The sequence below is a fragment of the Hylobates moloch genome, unplaced genomic scaffold, assembly GCF_009828535.3.
Source record: "Hylobates moloch isolate HMO894 unplaced genomic scaffold, HMol_V3 SCAFFOLD_2, whole genome shotgun sequence".
Lineage (NCBI taxonomy): Eukaryota > Metazoa > Chordata > Mammalia > Primates > Hylobatidae > Hylobates > Hylobates moloch.
The window spans coordinates 44,795,912-44,819,856 of NW_026652277.1; the positions used below are offsets into that span (position 1 = coordinate 44,795,912).

At 38.3% G+C, this 23,945-nt stretch overlaps 1 protein-coding gene across 1 annotated transcript; it reads right to left on the bottom strand.

The window, feature by feature from the left end:
* Positions 1-650: 650 nt before the first annotated feature.
* On the bottom strand, positions 651-14,523 carry MEPE (matrix extracellular phosphoglycoprotein). Its single transcript, XM_032143477.2, has 5 exons — positions 14,452-14,523; positions 12,696-12,761; positions 8,784-8,837; positions 7,691-7,783; positions 651-2,467 (listed from the first exon to the last, which is right to left on the bottom strand). Exons 2-5 carry the CDS (start codon positions 12,747-12,749, stop codon positions 998-1,000), a joined length of 1,671 nt encoding a protein of 556 aa, XP_031999368.1. The 5' UTR covers positions 12,750-12,761; positions 14,452-14,523; the 3' UTR covers positions 651-997.
* Between the last annotated feature and the right edge of the window lie 9,422 nt (positions 14,524-23,945).

Below are 23,945 nucleotides of genomic sequence, written 5' to 3' on the forward strand. Positions count from 1 at the left end.
GTCCATGTCAAGCCAAGAAAAGGGCAAGAAAGGAGAAAGGGTGGTATACCAGCTATGTAAATTCTTCTCATCAGGAGGGGCAAAAGCTTTCCAGAGCTCTTCCCCCTTCCCTAACCGAGACTTAGGGCTAGTTTCCAGAACAGTGTCATAAAGCTGTTATTAGCTGGAAAAACCTCTACACTGAAAGACAAGAGAGAGAAATAGTCTGGAAATGATTTGGGATCAGCCAGTGAACGATATTTCTCAAACTAAGTTTTTGTCTTGGCTTTGCATTTATGTTTCTCCTCAAATTCTCCCTCTTGCCCTCCCTCTACCCTACAGTCTTCTTTGTCTGGAAGGAGGTAGAACCAAGAAAAATGGTAACATGGAGATTTGTTTCAGGAGCTAATATTTGCCATAGAATGTGTGCAACATGTGCAACAGAGGAAAGAGTGGAAGAAGGTAGGAAGTAGGATCTCTATCAGCACAGAGGGAGGTCAGAGGGAAAAGGAAAGGCTGGCTCAAGCAGAGAGGGTGGAGGAGCACACCTGAGATTTCCCCAGTGGATTAATTTCATAGGCACTCCCTGTGCTGGAGGCAGAACTAAGCTTGTTGCCTCTGAAATGAAGCACCACAGACAACAGAGTTTCTTATAGATTACTTAATACAAATTATCATCAAGAGATATTGTTTATTTTCATGTCTACAGAGCAAACAACATAGAAGGCATTTGTGACATTCACCAACTATTTTTAAATGACACCTACTCAAATGTTACCTATTTCATAAATCTGTAATGATTTTTTTTTTGCTTAAAAACATTATAGCTTTAATAGAATTTTATACTGTGACTATTAAGATAGCAAAAATTCCCCCCAAGGAGACCAGGGTTCTTGGCTCACTCAGTTCTTCACTCTATCCTCTCTTCACCTGGTCAGCTGTCAGGTGGCTCTCCTCTACATCAACTCACAGGTGACGAGGTCTTCAGACCGTCACCCCGCTGCGAACTCCTGGCAGACTAGTCACCATCGCTCTCACTTGAACTGCCACTGTCAGATGACTCACTACTGTCGTCCCTTCTACGGGAACTAAACCTCCTGTTGGAATGGGGTTGTCTACCCCAGGAGCCTTTCCCATGTGGCATACTCTTATTCCGTGTAGAATCATTTTGTCTATGGGGTACATAATGATATTTTCTGCTGTGTGTTATTATATTCTCATGACTGGGGCCATTAAAGGAATCCATTTCGGTTTTGATTTCATTATCAAGACCACGAGAAGGAATGGGCAGGCCCTGACTTTTGCCCTTACTAGGAAACCTTTGTTTTTCATTTAAGGTTGCTTGGTTCCTATTAGAATGATCTACAACCTTTCTGGTACTGCCTTTGCCATTTCTAGGAATTTCATTATAGTTGGTACTTTCAGTTGCATCACTACTGCCTTCTTTTCTTTTCTCTTTTGAGGGTGCAGGAGGGTAATGAAACTCAACCTTCCCTTGGTGAGCATTTTGGCTGCCAGCATCCACTCTGTTTCCTTCTCTTCCAGGGAGCTCCTTAAAATTGGTACTACCCACGATATCGTTGCTGCCCTCTACAAGGCTGACATCAACAGCATCTGCCTCTTTCGCAGTTTCATCCCTAGTTCCAATGGTATTTCCACCATTTTCTTCTCTCTCTGGGATCTCATTATAACCTGGCTTTTTTGTGTCCAGATGAGTACTCTCAGCTTCACTTGGGCCTGCAAACCCTGTTTGAATATCTTTGCCTTCTAGGTCAGGACCAGTAGCTTCTCCTTTACCAGGAATGTCCTTAAAAGGTTGGCCGTCCCCACTGAAAGGAGACATATCATTGTCCCCTCTCTCTTGAAGATCTGTATAACCGCTGCCTTCAAAATCACTGGGGATTTTTTTGACTTTTGAGAGATGTTTTAGGTAGTCAATGTTGTGTTGAATACGATGGGTGCTTTCGCTTTTTACTGGACTTTTCTGGGCTTGGGAATCTCTTTGAGGCTTCTTTTTATCCTTCGAGTGTGCTTTAGCATAACTCATACTTGCTGGAATTTTGTTTAGAACATTCCTAGGTGTGTTCTCTTTGTTTTCTTCCCCCAGGAGTTTAATCGCAGTCACTGGCCCCATTATATGTTGCATGTTATTTCTGATGAGAGCTGCACCATATTCTTCTTGGTCATGTAGTTTGCTGATAGCATCATCTCCATCCTCAAACCCTTTATTCCCAGTTGACTTAGGATAAATTGACATCCGCAGGCCATTGTGAGTATTCTCTTTGTTACTGATACTATATTCTTCATTCAGTCTCTGTCTATCTGTGAAATAATTTTGAGATTTACTACTTCCCTTATTCTCACTGGCTTCAGAAAGGGACAAATCTTTCTTTCTTTCCTGGACAATATTTTCTTTAGATGATAGCTCTTGATTTATTCTCTTGCCCAAATGGTGAAAACCAATATTGTCTTTGTTTTTTTCTTCCTGCTAAAATACAATTTTCAATATGAAATGATTATTTTATGTATAATTTTTAAAATATAATAATTCTTAGGCAATATAAAAACCACCCACCAGATATTTAATAAAAAAAATCTATTAACTCAATAGAGGTTTACTGGTAGAGGTCATTCTAGAATGGTCAAATCAGGTTTCATGGAGAAAGACGAATGAACTAGGCTTGAAAAATGGGTAATATTCAAATATGCAGAAGGGAAATTGTGAGAATATTTTAAGAATAAGCGGCATATTCAATTGTTTGGAAACAGGACACAATTGAGACATAATATGAATAAACCTACATAGTGGGAATAGTGAGTCATTGCAAGTAAAATGGATTTCATATATTACAATTAGTTCTCTCTCTCTCTCTCTCTCTCTCTCTCTTTCCCTTTTCTCTCCTTCATTCTGATCATCAGAGGTATTCATCTGCCTAAAGGAGTATTTTCTTTTTCTTTCCTTTCTTTCTTGCTTCTTTTTAAACAGAAAATCTGCAAATAGAAAAATCTTCTAACATTTAAAAGAAAAGTCCCTGGGAGAATAATGGGATGAAAAAGAGAAAGCAGAGGAGGAGAGTAAAGTATTTGTATCTATATTTCAATTCATTCTTTTTTTTTTGGTGGGGAAGGGGCAGGATCTGTAAAGATGCTGCTTCATATCCTGGGTTTTCTCACTCTTGGGTGCAGCCAACTTTCAATAAGCTTGGCAGAACAATGTGGTCAGGAAGAAAGAGCTGAGATTGACTATACCCTATGCCACTCGCTATTTCTCTGTAGCATAGGCTAAATATAGAAGTGTCTGAGCATCTGGTCTGGAGGTTTCCAGAGAGTGTTGCCATAGAGGAAGTGAAGTGGCTCTAAAAGGAGCAGTGTAGATGGAGTACATACTAGGGACAAATGTGAGTCATACTCAAACAGAGAGAAGTCTAAATTGCTCATGGGAGCTAAGAGAGGCTGAGTCACCACTGGGCCCCAGTCAAGACTGTACTAATTGAATCCTAAGCTATGGTAGCCAACAACTTCATTTTAGAATGAAGCAGGGCAAGAAGCATTCAAGTGGTTAGGCAACATTATCTCATGCATGTCTGAAGATTCCAGGTCTTCCTCTTTACTATGGTGTAAGCCATGTTTGTCCATTTGGTGCATGGTATGTAGTGGATGGTGTAAGCCACACCTGGATGCCATCTTAGAGGGAGAAGGAGGAGGAGTGAGGATCTGAGCACTTTTAACTAAAAGAGACTGATTTATTTAAATAACTGTTTTAACTATTAGATAACCTTAAGTTTAAACAGATTGAATTTAATTTCTGCACATTCCCTTGACCCTCCATGAGGAGCTCTTGAGCAACAGAACAATTATAGACAGACTAAATGTCATTTTTTCTTTTCACCCCCAAATTGTAGGATGAGCTGGAATACACAACATCCCTACATAGGCCTTTGAATTGATGAGTAATATGAAATCAGCAACATCAGAGATATTTATTGAGAGATTGGAACATGGAAGAAATTAGGGTGGGTGCTACATGTTCTAAGCAATATCTGGTGATATTTATTGGCAAAGGCAGTGATCCTGAGGGGTATGGAGGGTGGGGATAGGTCTGTGAGGCAGAGACATCATGTCCAATTAGGTCTGCACAGACAAACAGAGTGCCGGCGACTTGTAGAAGATGGAATGCCGGGGTGAAGAATTTGGTTTTATTTTGTAGAGTGTGAAGAACTAGTGAAAGTTCACAGGAGATTAAGAAAATAAAAATTAAGGATTTAGGAGGAACAGTGGTAAGAAAGAACATGTAGGAGGCTTTTGCGGTATCCAGTAATGAGATGTAGTCACTTGGATTAGGATTACGCCAAAGAAAAACATTACAAAGAAAAAAACCCCTTCTTCTGGTGCCCAAGCAGAAAAAGCCTTAATAACTAAAATGGACTGGAATGTTAACACGTAAAAATGAAGACAGGGTGAAAAAGACAAGGATTTTAATGTTAGATGTACTGATGTTAAGGGAATATAGAACCTGAGCTCAAAAAGCCATATACAGTTAGAGATAGAGAATTGGGTACCACAGGCTCTTGGTGTGTCCTAGTACAAGTCCTTCCCAGTTTTCATAGCCCATGGTCAACTCTTCTTTCCTTGAACATCTTACGTGCTAGTTGTTTATTACTTTTCAGATCCTATTGTTTCACTTATACATAGTTGTAATTTTTTCAATAATTTTTAACCTGAAACTAGTATCCATTTTTCCTGATGCAACACCTAATAAGGTTATTTCCTCTTTCTTATGAAACCCTCCCAACATTTGAAAAAGTTTAGTTTTCCTTCAAACTCGCTGGCTGCTTTCTCTTCTCCAGGTTGACACTACAGTTCTCTTGTGTTAGGTGACTACGTTCAGACCCATCACCCGATTATGAATTCCCTTTTGTTTGTGGGGTCCCAAATCAGACCTTGACTCTGATGTTGCCTGATCAGCCCCAAGCACGGGGCATCCATCCACTTCCTTGCCTTGACCATAGCCCTATTTTTACTAATACAGCTTAATTTTGTGCTTTTTGACCACCACTTCAATTTGTCGGCTCTTGTCAAGCATGTGGACATCTTAGATGTGTTCATTAAAGAGGTCAGAATACATGAGAGCGCCCTGATGGAGAGAAAAAGAGCACGCAGCCAGAAGCTCATAGTATTTGGTCAAGTGTGTAGGGAAGGTAGCAAAGAAAATAGAAAAACCAAACGCAGGGAAGCCAGGATCATAGGGAATATGTCGAGTGAAACAGTAGGCAGGAATTGCCAAATAGTCTTTCTTAATCCCTCAGTCCAGTGCTCATGAGAGTAGCTGTGCTATAGAAAGAGCACATGCATTAGAATCAGTTGCCTCACTGCCATTTATGGGCTGTGTGATCTTGGGAGCATTATTTTACTTCTCTGAGCCTTAGCTTTTTTAGCTGTAAAATAAAAATGATATCTACCTTTCAGTATTTTGGGGAGAATTAAATGATTTTTATTAAATAATGCATGTAAAGCATACAGAACTGGGCATAGCCCTTTAATGAATGGTAGTTTCTTTCCTAGATAATATTAATGATAGTCATGTAATTACTGGATGCACAACTGTTTTCCCAGTCTCTGGACTTCTCTAATATTGGTTGTAGAGGCAGATGAAGATGGACAAACTCTGGAACCCCCTGCTCTTGTATTGCCCAAGTGTCACCCTCGGGCTGTGTGTTCTGTAAGCTTGTAGCCGTCGATGGGATGTTATCTGAAATAGATTTTGATTGGATTCTCTCTCTTTTTTCACTCCCAAACAGAAGTACTGTTCTGCTTGGAGGACTGTCTGCTTTTATACATGTATCTTATTAACTGTTGGAAGTAGTGGGGAAATTGTTGAATCAGCTCACATTTGAATCTCAAAATAAAAATGGCTTTTAGAAGTGCCCTCTACTTTTAAGAAGCTGGCTAATATATGGTCTGCAAAAGTGCTAATGTGTAATATTGGTAAGATATAATTTGAAATTACTTACTTGTAAAAGTTATGGCATTGTTGTTCATTAATTTTTTAATATTGGTGGGTATATTCTGAAATAAGATTTTGCCGTAAGAAAAAAATAGAAATAAACTTTGTAGTATATCACTAAATAAAAAGTATTTTAAATATTTGACTTGAGTAATTGAGTCTTGGAAAGTTTTACTTGGACATTTATGTTTTCCTTTGCAATCAAGTTCATTGTTGTTTGTTTACTCATTACTAAGATAATCTTTTGAGTTAAACACTAAATCTAAACTCAGTAGATTATTATAATCTCTTCCTAATTTTTTCTCTCCCTTGTCTGAAGTGGGAAGTTATGTTTTATTTTTAGTGCTTCTCTGCTTTTAAAAAAGTAACATGTACACTAATGAATTGTGTGCATTTTATCAGAAGACTGAGTAGAATAATTTTATAAATGAAAACATGAAACAACTTTTAACCTGTGGTTTATGATGGCTATTTTTGCATTGAAGAAAATATCAAAAAATAGAAAAAAACTTTTCTTACATTTGCTTGTGTTAAATGGTTTCTGACTGTTCGATGGTCTGTGTACCAGTTGGCTGGCTGTTTTTCTATGCTCTGCTTTTCTGTCTCCATGCTTTGGTTCCTATGAGTTTTTTCATGGAGAACAGCCTCACCCACTCACTTCTGTTTGCTCAAATCCTACTCATCCTCCATGGCCCAGCACAATTATTTCCATTATGAACACCAGAGGCCAGGAACTAATTTCTTTCTACTCCAAGCCCTTAAAGTATGATCTTTTTTTTCTTCTGGGTACTACTCACATAGCACCTCCCACATTCTGTCTTGTTTTACAATAATTTTTGTAAGTGCCTTTTGTTTCTTTTCTAACTCTAAGATCCTGGAGAGGAAGAATTTGTTTTCTCCATCATTTTATCTCACATAGTATCTTACACACCAGTTAAGGACTCCACATATATTTGTCAAATGGATATGTTTTAACTTATTTACAGTTAGATGTAGTCTTAGAGATGTCATCTAAAGGATATCGATGGCAGAAGAAAATAACATTCTGAAGGGAAACTATTACTTCCGTGGGAAATAAAACCAGATTTGGAAAAAGTAAATAGCCCTTTTGTTGATGGCATTTCAAGCTATTTCCAGCCCTTTGGCCGATGAATCTACAAGAAGGGACTGAGTGAAAAGGATTATTGTCATTGTAGTGACAAGGGCCTCATTCTTTTACTTCTGAGCAACCCAGCACAGATGGAGTTATCCATGGAATGAATTTAAGAGACAGTAAAATGTGTCACTCATTAGGCCAAAATGGTTTCTCCTCTTAGCCATCCCCTGCTGAGATCCCCACCATCAGAGCATATGGTAGAATATGTCAAGAAAACCTCCTTATAAAACACCGAATGTTACTCAGAAGCAGTAACACAGCAGTCCATGGGCACCTGGGGTCCATGAGTATCACACCTGCAGCCACAAGTCCTGAAGCAGAGCGAGATGTGGGCCGAGGCATGGGATGGGGATCAGGAAGATTCTGGGACCCAGAGTTTTGTAGTAGAGAGGCTTGAGGAGCCTGGGGAGTGAGGGAAGGGACAAAAGTGCCAGCCATAAGACAGAAACCCCAGAGCAAGCAAAAGTAAACTTCGCCTCCCCTACATTTTCCTCTAGGGCTAGTCCAGAGTTTAGTCATGCTAAGAATGGTCATTCAGAGATTCAGCTTACCTTTACATCAGTTTGATTTTTCTTCCCAGGTGACATGTAAACACACTTAAAAACGTAATGCCCATGTTTCTCATGGTGACCCTTGTATGTTATCTACAAAAACACAACATTATATTGAGGCACGTTTTATCTCTTACAAAGACGTTTTCGGGCTCTTTGTAATCATACCAGAAACTTTAAAACTTAGGTGAAGTTGAATTCTACCTCTGACAAATGGTAGTACTTCTTATAACCACAGGAGGGTGTGTGTCAGCCAGCTCCCAAAGACAGCAACTTGTTCTTCCCTCTTTTCTACATAACTCTAAATCTGTTTTCCCTAAGGGCCTGTCAACTGCTTTCTGTCCTAGGGTGGATCCATTTTATTACCAAATGTCTATGGAAATGGAGCATGTGGAAATATTTCCAGGTGGGAGGGGGTGAGAGGACCAGGAGAAAGGCAGGATTTACAATATTCATGTCTGATGTCTAATTGGCAAAACTCACAGCATGAACATTCAGGCTGTTAAGCTGGCAGTGTTGGCCTTTGTAATTTTCAGCTGAGATGAAGTACAGAAGATTGTTAGTTCTTAGAACATAATTTTCTGTGATAGGCAGAAGCAAGCTGCAATTTGGTGGCATGCAAAGCGGGGAGGATTCATTTAACTGGATGCATATGGAAAGCTGACTCCATGGACATAGAATTCCCCATTCAGATCTGACAGCCACCTTCCCCTTTACTCCCTTATTTATCATTCTGAGAGCAAAGTGTTTGTCAGGTACCTGTGTGGGAAAATATTGTTTGCTAGTCGCAATGTTCCCAAATTCTTACTCACTTAGCCCCATGAAGGTTGCCTGGCAAAGCATTGTTTCATGTGAAGGAACAAATCACATTGGAGAGAAATAAATCTCGATTCACAATGTTTTGCTCTTTTCTGTCACACATGGTGTGTGAGTTACAATACCTGACTGACTAGAAAGTGCCAGCGTTATGTTGTATAATTTTTCACTTCCATTCAAAGTGCCCAAGACTATTTTGACAGTTACACTTTTCTCTTACTGACTTTTTCTTTACAGAGCTGAAATAGAGTTATTTGAAAAGACGAATTCTGTTTACCCTCTGCTCTTCCACACAGCTTTGCTTAGTTTTCTCAGTCTGTGGTTGAAATGTCTGAAAGGAAACAAGAAACAAAACTTCACCCACTAGAACATTCTATTTCATTAACTTCTTCAAACAAACGTTTCATTTATTTTTCTCTCAGTGGGTTGTATTATTCAATGTGGAAAATCATTCTAACCAAAAGAAGATTGACACACTCATCGCGTTAATATTTGTTTCAGTATTATGAAAGACAGTGCCAGCTTTCTGCCCCCAGAGGGAGACAGTGCCGTTTCCACTACAAAACTGGGTTCAAGCTCAGACAACCGCTAAGTGGGTGTGGTGGCGGAGTAGGGAGCGATGGCACCCCAGATGAAGGAGCTTGGCTGCCACCAGAATCCACTGAAAAAGAAGTTTTCACTGGCAAACTGGGAGTTGTTAAACATAGGTGAACTAAAATCAGAGTTTGACGATTTAAATGATATGTGCATTAATTATATAAGTCAAGTAATTGTAATATTGAATTAAGATATGGCGCTGCTGATGGCCCAGGGAGAGTCAAACCATAGCCGTTCATGTGAATGGTAGGATCACAATTAAAGATAAAACCTTATTGCTGCCAGGTGTTACATTCTGAGAAGGAAAAATGGAGGTGGCCAGCAGATTAGGATAAATTCTTTTTCTTGGTTTGACATAAAGTGTCAAAATTTCTTGAGGGTAGCGTAGGGTGAGGGGTAGCTATTGAGGCGCAGAAAGGGCAGAAATGAAGAAAGAACAGACCCCGGCAGTTTGTCCCAGGCCTTTGGGCTGAAGTTTGCAAACTTCAGGAAAGCATGCAGAACAGGGACCCTAAAATCTGAGAGCAACTTTTTAATGAAAGGAGTAGATGTAACAGTTCTTTAATTCTCAGTATTTTTCATTTACCTCTTTCTTTCAGAAACTCCTAGCCTATCTCAGATGTGGCACTGGGAACCAATGGGCGGACTGGGCCGTGTTTGAATGGGTGTGCTACAGTGGAAGCAGGCATCATGGTGGATCAATCATATAAAAGAGAGAACCCCTTAAGGGAAAGATTGAATAAAGAGATAAACAGAAAGAGGGCCACCTAGGCCAGCTGTCCTATTTACCTGGAAAGTGTTCTCCCTGAAGAAGCCTTAAGCTTCTATATTTTGTTTAATACAGACAGGTTGTTGCTTGCACTAAGATATTGGGAATGTCCCTGCTTGCTCTCAGCTCCTTTTTATCTCCAGCTCAATCTGAACTGATTCCTTCATTGCCCAAGCTCATTTGCCCTCTGTGTTCAGACTGGGTGTGGGTGAAGGAGGCCTGGCATGACACTGGAGGGTGGAAAGAGAGAGAAGCCAGGGTATGTCCTTCTCTGCTCTCTCTGTTTGGGGCTGCATCTCTAGAGTTGGGTACCTCTCCTTTGTGGTCCTACTTCCCCCACCCAGGGGCCTAGGAGCAGCACCTTTTTTTTTTTCCTTCCAGCCCTAAGGGTGGTAGTAGCTTCGATCCTTGGGTGGTCTCACCACCCCTCGTTGGCTTTTCTGTTCTTCCTTATACTTTATAGCTAGTTTCCCTTAGAAAGTCCCTCTACTGAGCTCCCTGTTTTGGATTTTGTTTTCTGGACTGGACTCTGGCAGACAAAATCATCTTCAAAATACAAAACTCAGAAGTTTAGAAAACACTTCCATGGCTGGACCCCAAGGCATAGCTGCCTAATATTCCATTCCATTCTAGAAAATAACAATAGTTTATCAATAACACTTTCTATTTATAGGACACTTTATAGTTTGTAAACTGCTTTTGTACTTATAATCTCATATGAGTCCCAAAGTAACCCTTATAAGACGAGCAGTAGAAGAAACAGAAGTGCCTACGCTCATAGTTGGTAGTTGCAGTAGAAGTAGAGAAGGTATTTTAATTTAAATCTTCTGCCTCAAAGTCCCAGTGTTAAAATAATAAATTTTTAAATGATTAAATATGAAAAAGCATTTAGTAATAAGAGGAAGTGTTCCTAAACTTTATATTAATTATCTTCAAGGCATATTTTATAGTTTTATCCTTTATTGCATTTCTTATGTTGATTCTTATATGATCGTGTGAATATAAATTTGGACCATTATATCACTCTTCAAAAATATAAAAACAGGGCAAACAGTTCTGGAAATTGGACAATAGGAAGAAGAAAGCATAAAAATGAGATGGGCAGATATTAAGCAAAAGAAAGAAATGATAGTATGGGGTGTCAGGGATCTTCTTACAGAACACACACACACATATGGATTAGAAACATACTTGACAATATAGAGTACCTCGGTACAGTTTTGATTTATTGTGACTTATAACAAAGTCTTTCTAGTCTAACTGCATCTTGATGAATATTCACTGAATTGCATAGCCTAATAAACATTCATTTTCTCCCTTTTGAAAATCATTTAGAATTTGGCTTATAATTATAAGATGTATGCAAGTGGCTGAGTATATACTAATTTCTTAAGCCACCAATCTATCATTTAAAAATTTAGGTAATTACTAAAATGGCATCTATATACCTGGAAGAAAACATCATATTTAATGATTCAGTTACAAATGTTGCCTCTGCATCCTTGCTGAGCTGCTTTCATTTGAAATATGCATCCCTCCCTTCTCCCCCCTAAACCCCCAGGCAGATGTCTTAGGCTTGACTGTGGCCCTGTAATGGAGATGGCATTGTCTGCCTCTGGGGAGGAAAGCTGGCATCCTCTTTTGATCGGTGGTCACTGAATCGATGTTGACATAGCACATTTACTGGAAAATGATGAGAAAGCCCCACTCCAGCTGTTTCTTGGAATATGTTGCTCAAAATAAAATCTTCAGCTGGCTGACTTGAGCTGGGTCAGCAAGACTCATTCTTCCACCATGAGAGGTGGGAGAGGCACCTGAGCCTCTAGGCCTTGATTGAGTGAGGTCTGTGCATGGGGTCTTGCAAATGTGTGTTGTGAGCAGTACAGCCCCCACAGGACTGTACTGCACACCCTTGTTGCACAGAGTGTGTGCGGAGAAGGGAACACATTTCCCCAACTTCCACTGCCCTCCATGAGGCCCTCTGCTTCCCTAGTCATCCTCGTCAGCCTGGTTACCCTACCAGTCACCCACTCACTCAGGACCTATATATAAGTATGATTGGCAATGGGATGACTATTTGTTTCCATGGTTCTCCAACCAAAAAGGTTATTCTGATAAGTTAGGATGCTGCTCAGACGTTATCTAATTAGCACTGTGTCTGCATTGCAGAAAATAACTAACACTCAGCATTTTCACAAGATAATTTGGTCACATCCTGAATATTCAACTGGGTGAGTCAGAGGGAAGAAAAGACACACAAGGAAGTAGGAGCTTGATTTGGGTTAAGCTTGGGGGTACTACGTCCCACCTCTAGCCTCGCTGATGAAGAGAAAATCACAAGTAGGATCCCACAGTGTTGGGGTGTTGCAAGAAATACAGAAGAGTTCTTGTCTCTTTGCATTTTTATCTATTTACTAAATCTAGCTGGTTAGCTTTAAAACATCCATGTCAAATTCTTTAAGTTTTCAGGAAAATAGTAAAAGATTATTTTGCCATGTTATAATTTGAGTCTTTGAGTATCACTCATTAGTATCAGCTGATTTGAAATGCTGTGGCTGCCTCTTGGTTTTCTCGAAAAATCTGTTTTTGGTGTTCCTTAAAAGGCAGCGTTGTGAGATCTCATAATTCAGCACATGTTTATTGAGAACTTCCTTGGTTAAGAGTGTTAAGTGTTAAGTACTGGATGCTTTCTGTTTGCTTGGTTCTTTTTAAAATAACTGAATTAGGTAGATGCTACTAATTTAAATAGACGTTGCTTGAAAGAAAAACAAATGAAGAGAGCAAGAGATTATCTGAAATATAGTTGAATTTGTAAATACTTACTGGTGCCGCCCAGGTCACACTGAAAAGGAGTAGTCCCACACAGAAAACTCGCATCTTTGAGAATCTCTGTGACAAGACAACAATATCTTACCGCAAAGCATTGCCAGTTATAAACTGCAGCCATAAGAAGAGATAAAACACATAGGAATATATAAACACCCTTCCCCTGGGCAGTTCATATCCTTTTGTGTATGTATGTGTGTAGACTATGTATAATTTACTTATACCCGAGTGTGGACATTTTAATCTAAGAGCTTTCATATGTCTAGTTATTCCAATGTGAAAATGAAAATTATTCAATATCATTAAAACAGTAAAGTCAGTTGATAGAAATATATTTTATAGACAGATTTATTTGCTCTATCATCAGCTCTTCTTCCTCTTGTCTTTAGAAAGAGATTGTTTAATTATTTGTGTAATTCAAAATGACATTAAGTTGATGTAGCAGTTCATAACACACTCTAAGTCTGTCAGGTAGCAGATTGCACTGTGGGGAAAGCTTATCTGCTTCTGGGCTGGTGCCCTAATCTATGTCTCATGCTCATTAGCAATGTGTCTGGATTAGTGGCCATCCGTGGGCTGGAGAGTGAACTAATTTTTGCAACGCTGACATTAATAGCTAACGTTTATTGAATATTAAAATGGGCCAAGCACTGGGTCTAAGAATTTTGCATGCATTCAATTATTTGAGCCTCACAACAACCCTACAAGTTAGGTGGCGTTACTATGCCTGTTGTATAGATTAGGAAATAGACACGAAAAGGTCAAATAACTTGCCTTAGAATTCACAAATATTAAGGGGCAGAACTGGGATTAGTATCCAGGCAATGTGGCTCTAGACCCAGTTTTCTTAATCAAGACTCTCTGCCACCTTAAATAACTTTCTATTCTTTTATCTTATTACAGAAAAATCCATGTGCAGTTGACTTAAAGGCAAATCATATTTTATATTGGGGTCAACAAAATGATGTTCAAAATACTAACATTTAGTTACAAATAAAGGTATTTGTTTATATTCTGGCAAATATACCAACAGGAACTAGTGAGCTCACTTAAGTAGCCATTAGATTGGAAAAAAGCCAACATGTCTTTGGACTATTGATCTTATTATTATATTATGAAAACAATAAATTTATACCACTCTGAGATTTCATGAAGAAAACATGTTTTTGTGGGAAAAAATAATCTAAATATTCTTGCAATCTTTAAACACCTCAAGGAAAAGCTGGTATTTGAAGAAATAAATATAACTATTAAATATATTCTAAAATCCTAGGCTATGTTTTTCTAAATTAATGCAATTAGAAGGATCTAAATTCTAACTATAGTTTACCCTTCCAAGCATTTTATAGATCAGGACAACGTAAGTAATTTATGAAATTATTTAATGCTCATCAGTAGAAATATCAATGCAGATGAGGTTTCAAAGTATGAATAAGATCAGATTTTCCTGATTGTAATTTGTTAAGTGAAGGGATAGAGGAAAATTAAAGTCTGAGTTACTGTGGATCTTGATGATGCTAATAACAAAAAAAAGAGAAAGTTGCTATCAAATCATCAATTTTAGTTGATGATTTCTAGAGCATGGTAACACATTTCCTATTTTGTAAAACAAAGCACCAAGTATTACACAGTTTTGCTCAGTAGAGAAGATTTTCAAAAGTAATAAAACCATACTTGTGTGGCAAACATCTTAAAAACGTAAACAACTCTGATATAAAGCCATTTGCTATCAAGAACATGAAAGCCAAATTACCTGGTATCTTTCACCTTCAGAATACCTGGCTTCTTGTTGCAGGATTAGCAGTCTCTGGGCATTTTGCTGAAATTTAAAGTTTGTTAGAGTTCCCAATGGCCAATCAGCACTGGCTCACTCAGCACTAGCAAACAATTTGTTACAAGTGCCCACAGATAACCATAGGGGGTGAAGTAATTTTAATCTAAAAATGTGTTTGTGGTAGAAAGCTACTATCAAATGTTCCAGAAAGTAGGATAAACAGAAAATATAAATACCTCAGTTTGGACATCATGTTGTCAGATAATCAAAATTGATTTCAGAACTGCTAATTAGGACTGACTGAATACCTAACAAGTTTAGAAATGGAAAACATTTTTGCTATCCTTTTATGCAGAAAGTTTATGATGTCAATTTTATCTAAATGAAATTCAGCAACATTTAACAAAAATGTTTTAGGTGCCTACTGTGTGACAGGCATTGGCGAAACTGCAGTGAACGAAACAAGACAGAAAAAAATCCCTGTCTTCCTGGAGCTTAGAATCCAATAAGGGAGACAGATAATAAACAAGACAAATGAGTTAAATAGATTAGATGGTGACGTAGACTAAGTCTAAGGAGAAAAAGTATTGTGGGGGGAGTAACAAGCATTGGGGATGGGGACACTGGCTTGAAATTTTAGATAGGAAGTCCTGGGAAGGCCTCAATAAGAAGGCAACTTTTGAGTAAAGACCTTGTTATGGTTTCAATGTACGTGTCCCTCCAAAATTTCTATGTTAGAACTTAAACCCTAAGGTGATGGTATTGAGAGATGGGCTCTTTAGAAGGTGATTAAGTCATGAGGGCAGACCCCGGTATGAATGGGATTAGTGACCTTATAAAAGGGCAAGAAGAAAAAACTAGCTAGTCTCTTTTTGCCCTTCTGCTTGTCTGCAATGTGAAGACACAGCATTTGTCCCCTCTGGAGATGCAGTAGCAAGGTGCCATCTTGGAAGAAGAGACAGACAGCCCTCGCCAGGCGATGAACATGCTGGCCTCTTGATTGTGGAATTCCCAGCCTCCAGAACTGTGTGAAATAAATTTCTGTTTTTTATAAATTACCCAGTCTGTGGTATTCTCTAGTGGCAGCATGAACAGACTCAGAAAAACCTGCAGCCATGTGACTGTCTATGGGAAGACCGTTCCAGGAAGAAGAAATAAGAAAAATAGTGCCCCAGAAATAAAAGCCTTGTGGCTTGTTCCAGGAACAGAGAAGAGGCCACTTTGGTTAGAGGGACTGAACAAGGGGAATAGCAACAAATGAGGTCAGAAGGATATTAGATGGCAGATGGTATAGGACCTGTAGGTCACTGCAATGCTTTTGACATTGCTATGAGTGAGAAGAAAAGTCCTTGGAGGTTTTAAGCACAGGCATGATTGAGGAGTGACTGAAGTGGGAAAAAGGCAGAGAGAATGGCTAGGAAGCTCCTGCAATAATCCCAGCCAGAGAAGATGGAGGCTTGAACCTGAGTGCGGCAGAAGGGCTGATGAGACGTGGTCATATTCTGAAGAAGTTTGGGGAAAAAGGCAATAGGATTTGCTGAGGTACCAGATGTGGCCTGTGAGAAAACAATCAAGAATCAGGATGACACCAAGGTTTTGACCTGAGCAACTGCAAGAGTAAAGTTGATTTTTTCTTGATATTGGAAAAAATGCAGAAGAAATTGATTTCGAGGAAAATATTGTGAGTTTGGATTTAGACATGAATTTTGTAAGATGGACAATTTAGGACACTCAATTTCTTAATGAAACAAGTAATACACCTATATTAGAATAAGCCTTTCCAGTGTGATTGCCTGCTCTCTTGTTTTGCCGAAACTGGTTACCAAAATAATAGTTTGAGAGGTTCCACTTAATCTAAAAATATTATAATACCTGTAAAGGTCATTGACATTACAACTATATATTAAAGCATCAATGAGAAATTATGTAACCGTTACTTAACCTATACTTTGTGATAAGAACTACCTACAGTGAAACACACTTTTAACAGTGTATATTATATATACAAATGATATATAATAAGATTTAAGTGTAAACTGTCAATTTCTCTCAACCCTCCAAATAGACAAAAACCAAAACATAAAACACAAACAAAACGGTCTTTCATCAGTTCTACCTGAGAAAATGGTGCCTTTTCTAGGTCAGGCTAACTCTCATTTTTATCATATCTAAATTCTGCAGTTCCTCTTTTGAGTGTCCAGAACTGCTTTTCCTCCTCTCCCTCACCTCATGTCTTCTTTTTTAAAAAATTTTTATTTAGGTTTGGAGGTACACGTGAAGGTTTGTTACACAGATAAACACATGTCACTGGGGTTTGTTGTACATACTACTACATCACCCAGGCATTAAGCTCAGTACCCAATAGTTATCTTTTCTGCTCCTCTCCTTCTTCCCACCCTCCACCCTCAAGTAGACCCCAGTGTCTGTTGTTTCCTTCTTTGTGTTCGTAAGTTCTTATCATTTAGCTCCCACTTACAAGTGAGAACTTGTGGTATTCGGTTTTCTGTTCCTGTGTTAGTTTGCTGAAGATAATGGCCTCCAGCTCCAGCCATGTTCCCACAAAGGACATGATCTCTTTCATTTTTATGGCTGCATAATATTCCACGGTGTATATGTACCACATTTTCTTTATCCAGTCTGTCACTGATAGGCATTTAAGTTGATTCCATGTCTTTCCCATTGTGAACAGTGCTGCAATGAACATCCATATGCATGTGTCTTTATGGTAGAATGTGTTATATTCCTCTGGGTGTATACCCAGTAATGGGATTACTGGATCAAACGGTAGTTCTACTTTTACAGAACTGCTTTTAAGAACATTTTCCAGGACTAGTTTTGAGCTATTGGGTGGGGCCACTGTTGACTTACAACCATTCAAGCATAGATTTTAGAATATTTGAATATTGTCATTGACAGTGGAAATATTGAACTCTAGAACTCTAGTAGCTTTGGAGGCAAACAGACTTGAGTTCAAATCCTGACTCTACCGCCTGTTTACTGTGGCAAGCTGATTAAACAACTAATTTGAAATTTTCTGTGCCGCAGTTTCTCCAACTGAAAATAAGGAGCACAGTATCCACGACCAGAATTTCAGCAAAGTCCAAAAAAAAAAAAAAAAAAAAAAAAAAAAGGACTTGGGTGATAAAGAAAGGAGCTAACAAGGAAATGGAGGTCAAGGAAAAAGGCAACAAAGAGTGTTCAGCCAACTATGAGACTGAATGGAAATATAGAGCTTTCTAAATGGAAGACAAGTGAAATCCACAAAAATGCTCATTTTCAACTTTGGATATGCTACTGAAGCAATAAATAATTCAGGAATTTCTATAACAGTGTGTATATAATGCAGTGTTTTAAGCTGTTACACTGTTTCATAACATTAACTTTGTATTTTGAATGGTCCAGTTAAAGAGCAAGCACTTGATATGTGCCTTAGGAAATATTCATTTTTTTATTGCTATAATTTTATAAATAATTTCAGATATTCCTCAAATGTGTTTTTCTTAGTTTCAAATGAATTTCAGTGTGCATGAAAAAGATTTCCCTTTCATTTGAGTGATGGAAAATTAATTATGATCTAGAAAAACCTGTGTTCTAGGATAAGAAAATTTATAGAGTTTTAAGAGAAAAAAGCTGGCTTAGCTACTAGTCCTACCAAGGGGTGAACTGGCAGTAGCTAAATATACTGCTCTCAAAGCTAAAATGAATTCAAAGCTAAATAAAAAAATTCAACTTGAGTTTTAAATTTAGAACCTACAATTGACAAAAGCAAAAAAAAAAAAAAATGAGAGCCTATTCTGGCTAGAAGTTTGCAGAGAAGAAATTCTGGGGAAAAAAGATTAGGAGAATGATCCTTTGCCTAAGTTCTGTGCAGTAGAGATTTTTACTTCTACCCTCTTAAAACTTGCCCTCTGTGTTGAAATTGAACTTCGAAAACTCAATATAAGTTTCCTAAAGTTTATTGTGTAATAAAGAGTTTTGCCATGGCGTTTCTAAGGAACCAATAACTAAAGTTAAAACCAGGAGTCTGTAAAAAAAAAAAAAAGTATCTTCACACCATCTCTATTTAACTGGAAAACAAACAAAAAAAAAATGGGAAACAACTGAGAAGGGAAAGAAATGGACACTTGAACTTTTTTCTGATTCCTGGTTCCTGGTTCAAAAATGGACACCTCCACCAATGATGCACCTAGCCTGACTTTGCTGGGTCAGACTGACACACAGAGTTGCACCTCAAAGAGAATTTGGATGCAAGCATTCTATGGAACATGCTTCATCCTGTCGTGGGTTTTTCATTTCTTATCGATCACTTGAGTGTGAACAATCATACAAAATGTTAGCTAACTAGGAACCTATACTATCAGTTCCACCTATTAGACTCTCACCCGGGAATAAGGCTTTTTCGTTTGTTTTATTTTCTCATCTATTTCTAGGACCCATCTTCTCTGTACTTGTGCTCTGGGATTAATTGCTTTGATACACATTTTTTTTAAACTTAGTATTCTAGGAAGTCCTTTTTCCCCTGCTATCATGGTCCCCAATTTATTCTTGACTCTATTAAGGTAACACATTTCTCTGTCATCATTTCAGACAGACTTATACAATATACTTCTCCATATGTTCTAACTAAAATAAGTCTGTTTTATATATACGATATACTTTTCCATATGTTCTAACTTGCCAAAATAACTGTCTATCTTCTAATTTATATACATTACAAGTAAACAGTATTTCCCCTCCTGGATCAGTGGGGAAGTCTTTGAAGTGTTGTGAATAGAACAGAGGGGTCCATGTTGAGTAATCTCTTCTTTACCATACAGATGCTTAGATTGGTCAAGGCTTTAGGCATTTCATAGAAGTATTTACTTCCCACTGATCTCCAAAATAGAGTCCAGAATGAGTGTGCTGGGAGTCTTGCCCTGTTTTTAGCAGAAGGAATGTTTTCATTTTAAACATGTTCATTCATGAGTATCAATAATCATCCTAAGCTCAAAAAGGTCACCTTTTCTAAAGCATCACTTACAACTAACTTTCTCCTTTACCCTCAAATTAATTTTATTTTTAGTTATTATTTTTTCTGTCAGCATTTGGGAATTTCAACAGAAGCCATAAAAATTTCAGCCAGATGCAGAATCATGGAGGGTCACAGCAGAGCATGGAGCTAGCTGTGTTCATTCCTCTAGGCTTTTTGTTTACCCATTCCTCTATTACAAGCAAAGAGAAGACATGTCAATATAATTTGCTTTTATTTTTATATTAGAAAGATGTCTTATTCCACCTTAAAATGTAACTCAGAGGATGTAGTTAAAATATAATTATAATGATGCTAGCCCTTTCCTTCAGGACATGGTGACATTGCTGGAAGTGGCTGCAAAACTTTGTTGTGTGACCTCAAGAGGAAAATATCTCTTACCCTCGTAATAGTCTTTTTCAGAGGTTGCTGTTTTGTTTTTCAAGACCAAGAATCTTCTTCTCAGGATACAGAACATGAGGACTTTTACCAGCTAGCTATTCATTGTATTGAACATATATTAATATTTTCTTACCAAATTAGGGTGTATATTTTCCTCTCAGCTTATTTTTAACTTCATGTTTATCTGCATTGTGTTATCATTTTATTTTATCTCTTTTTTCATGAATTCCTTAATTCTCACCAACCCAGATTTTCTCTATGCTTGTCAGTTTGTGCTCCAGTTACCTGTTGCTATAAACATACCACCTTAAAACTTTTAGTAGTTTGAAATACAAATTCACTGTTTTCTCTCAAGGTTCTGTGTGTTGACTTGGCTCAGCTGCATGATTCCCACTTGGGATTTCTCAAATGGCACAGTCAGAGATGGGGTTCAAGAGTCATCCCAAAACTTGACTGAGCTGCACATCCGATATGCCACAGTGCTTCTCCACATGATCACTCTCTCCTGCAGAATAGGCTGGACTTTCTATATGGTAGCTCAGAATTTAAAATACTCAGTCAGAAATGGGATCTAATTAAACTAAAGAGCTTCTGCACAGCAAAAGAATCTATCATCCGAGTGAATAGACGACCCACAGAATGGGAAAAAATTTTTGCAATCTATCCATCTGACAAAGGTCTAATATCCAGAGTCTACAAGAAACTTAAACATATTTACAAGAAAAAAACAAAAACAAACAGCCCCGTTAAAAAGTGAGGAAAGAACATGATTAGACACTTCAGAAAAGAAGACATACATGTGGCCAGCAAATATATGAAAAAAAGCTCAACACCTCCACTGATCATTACAGAAATGCAAATCAAAACCACAATGAGATACCATCTCACATGTCACAATGACTATTATTAAAAAGTCAAAAAACAACAGATGTTGGCAAGGCTGCAGATAAAAAGGAATGCTTTTACAGTGTTGGTGGGAGTATAAATTAGTTTAACCATTGTGGAACACAGTGTGGCAATTCCTCAAAGACCTAGAGGCAGAAATACCACTTGACCCTGCAATCCCATTACTGGGTATATACCCAAAGGAATATAGCAGATCACGAGGTCAAGAGATCGAGACCATCCTGGCCAACATGTTGAAACCCCGTCTCTGGCAATAAATAAATAAATAAATAAATAAATAAATAAGTACAATAGCTGGGTGTGGTGGTGCACACCTGTAGTCCTAGCTACTCGGGAGGCTGAGGCAGGAGAATCACTTGAACCCAGGAGGCGGAGGTTGTAGTGAGTGGAGATTGTGGCACTGCACCCCAGCCTGACGACAGAGAAAGACTCTGTCTCAAAAAAAAAAAAAAAAAAGAATATAAAGAATATAAAGCATTCTATTATAAAGAAACATGCACATGTATGTTTATTGCAGCACTATTCATAACAGCAAAGACATGAAATGAATGCCCATCAATGATATACTGGATAAAGAAAATGATATAAATGCCCATCAATGATATACTGGATAAAGAAAATGTGGTACATATACACCGTGGAATACTATGCAGCCATAAAAAAGAATGAGATCATGTCCTTCGCAGGGACATGGATGGAGCAGGAAGCCATTATCCCCAGTAAACCAATGCAGGAACAGAAAACCAAATACTGCACGTTCTCACTTATAAGTGGGAGTTGAATAATGAGAACACATGGACACAGGGAGGGGAAAAACAGACACTGGGGCCTGTTGGAGGTGGGGGCTGGGGGAGGGAGAGTATCAGAAATAACAGCTGATGCATGCTGGGCTTGATACCTAGGCAATGGGATGATCTGTGCAGTAAACCACCATGACATATATTTATCTACGTTAACAAACCCGCACATCCTGCACATATACATACCTTAAAAGTTGAAGAAGAAAAAAATAGTCGGTTAAAAATTAATTAACTGGATTTGTTGGTCTCAGAATAAAAGTTTCCATGCAAATTGAAAGAAGAGATTGACAGGCTAGTTTTGTGGGCTAAGCCTGGGACTGTTGCACAGTTACTCTCCACTTGTTAGTCAAAGCTGTCAGAGTGAAGAGGGTGCAGAAATAGGCCTCATACCTTGATGGAGAAGTGGCAGCCTCACATTGCAGAATAGCTTGAGGAATGGGAGATAATGTTTCAGTCATTTTTGGAGAATACAGTGTGCCTAAGACATGCCCTGGGTGCAATTGAGGTATTGGGCATTCACTGACAGTTATTCTCAGAATGTTTGGTGTACTGGATTTGATCACAGCCCATTTTATGTAGCAGGAGTAATGGTTGTGCCGTCAATTTTACAGAACTAACCTACAGCTAGAACCAAGATTAAGTTTCCCCTCAGCTAAGTGGTGAGACGTACCTGATCATTCTTGTTACAGAATTTTGAAAGACAGTATAGTGAAAAAGTTACCTTTAAATATTATTTATCAAAGATAATACTTCTTGCTGTGCCTAGGTCCTGGAACTCTCAGAAACATCTTATCAAAAAGCTGCAGAGGGTGGATTGCTTGAGCCAGAGATGGAAACTAGCCTCAGCAGCATAGCAAAACCTCGTCTACTAAAAAATACAAAAATTACCCTGGTGTAGTGGCGCACACCTGTAGTTCCAGCTCTTGGGGCCGCTCAGGAGGATCACCTGAGCCTGGGAGGTCAAACCTGCAGTGAGCTGTGATTGCATCACTGCACTCCAGGCTGGGTGACAGAGCAAGACCCTGTCTCAAAAAACAAAAATAATACATAAATATGTAGCTGCAGAAAGGAGAAAATCCACAGGTTGCTCTATCAAACATCAGAAAGGTTCCTGAGTTTTTAAACAGAGTTTGAAGCAAAGGACAAAGCTTCGAATTGGAAAAAAAAAAAAAAAAAAAAAAAAACCTCACAAAGAGAAAAAGATATAGTTTATCTCTTAAGTGATTAATGACAACAACATTTTAAAAATGATCATAGTTTATACAATCATCTAAAAGGGGATCAGTGAACTATGGCCTGTGGGCCAAATCTGACTCATCACCTGTTTTGGCAGATAAAGTTTTATTGGAACACAATCATGTTCATTTGTTTATGAATTGTCTATGGCTGCTTTCACTACAGTGTCAGAGTTGAGTAATTGTGACAAAAACCATATAGCCTGCAAAGCCAAGAATACTTTCTATCTGGTCTTTTAAAAAAGAAGTTTGCTGACTTTTGCTTTTTAGTGAAAGTTTGCTGACCCCTTACTAAAATATTGAGGGCGGAATTTGTATTTTAAAAAGAGATAAGATGAATTCTGTACATATTAATGGTGGTCTTATCTTTCTGGACCCTGGGAGCCATGAAATACAAGGGAGAAGCCTCCTGAGAAAGAACAGGATATAACAGAATGTAATTTGCATGGGAACGTTTATTCTTCAACCAACAAATCAAATTAATGAGTTTCTAACCCACTAAGTATTTTAAAGAGCTAGGGCAGAAAATATTTGCTACACTGTATGTGGATAAAAAAAATGTCCAAATCATTGCTTCATGGTTTACTTTCGATTGATGTTGATTCTTTTTTTTAACCCGAGACTCATGTTTCTTTACTTTAGATTTTCCTTTTCAAAAGAAAAGGAAAAAAGTGTGTATGCTTTTCTGCCTTTCTCACACTTCCACTGTTTGTTCTCCTCATTATTCAAAGAGATTCACTTTGCCTGGAGAAGGATTGGAGTTTTTGACAGAAAGGATCCAAATGACGAGAAAGTCAACATTTGTTTTCTTACTGCTGAAATAGACTCTTGAAGCCCACATCAGAAACAATCATTTTGAAAGCTAAAGCTTTAGTTTTGCAAAAGTATTGTTTGTCTTACCTTTTTGGTTAAAGAAAGCGTGGTAGAAAATCAACTTGGCCAACTATGAAGGATGCAGGGCATAGAATTTATGTCACAATAATAAACTGAAAAGGAGAGGGATATTTAGTGAGCCTCACAGATTAAAGATGGGTCCCCTCTGCTATCCTGTCTGCTACCAGCTGCAGAGGATATCGATTGAGTCATCGTGTTGAAGGAGGTAAGAAGGACTTGAAATGAGAG

Excerpts from the sequence above, each read along its gene's own strand:
- MEPE (XM_032143477.2), bottom strand. The coding sequence starts at position 12,749 with ATGCGAGTTTTCTGTGTGGGACTACTCCTTTTCAGTGTGACCTGGGCG. Across the intron at positions 7,784-8,783 it reads GCTGTGTGGAAGAGCAGAGG|ATAACATACAAGGGTCACCA; the intron begins GTAAACAGAATT and ends GTGTTTTTGTAG. Across the intron at positions 2,468-7,690 it reads AAAATCAAACTGATGTAAAG|CAGGAAGAAAAAAACAAAGA; the intron begins GTAAGCTGAATC and ends ATTGTATTTTAG.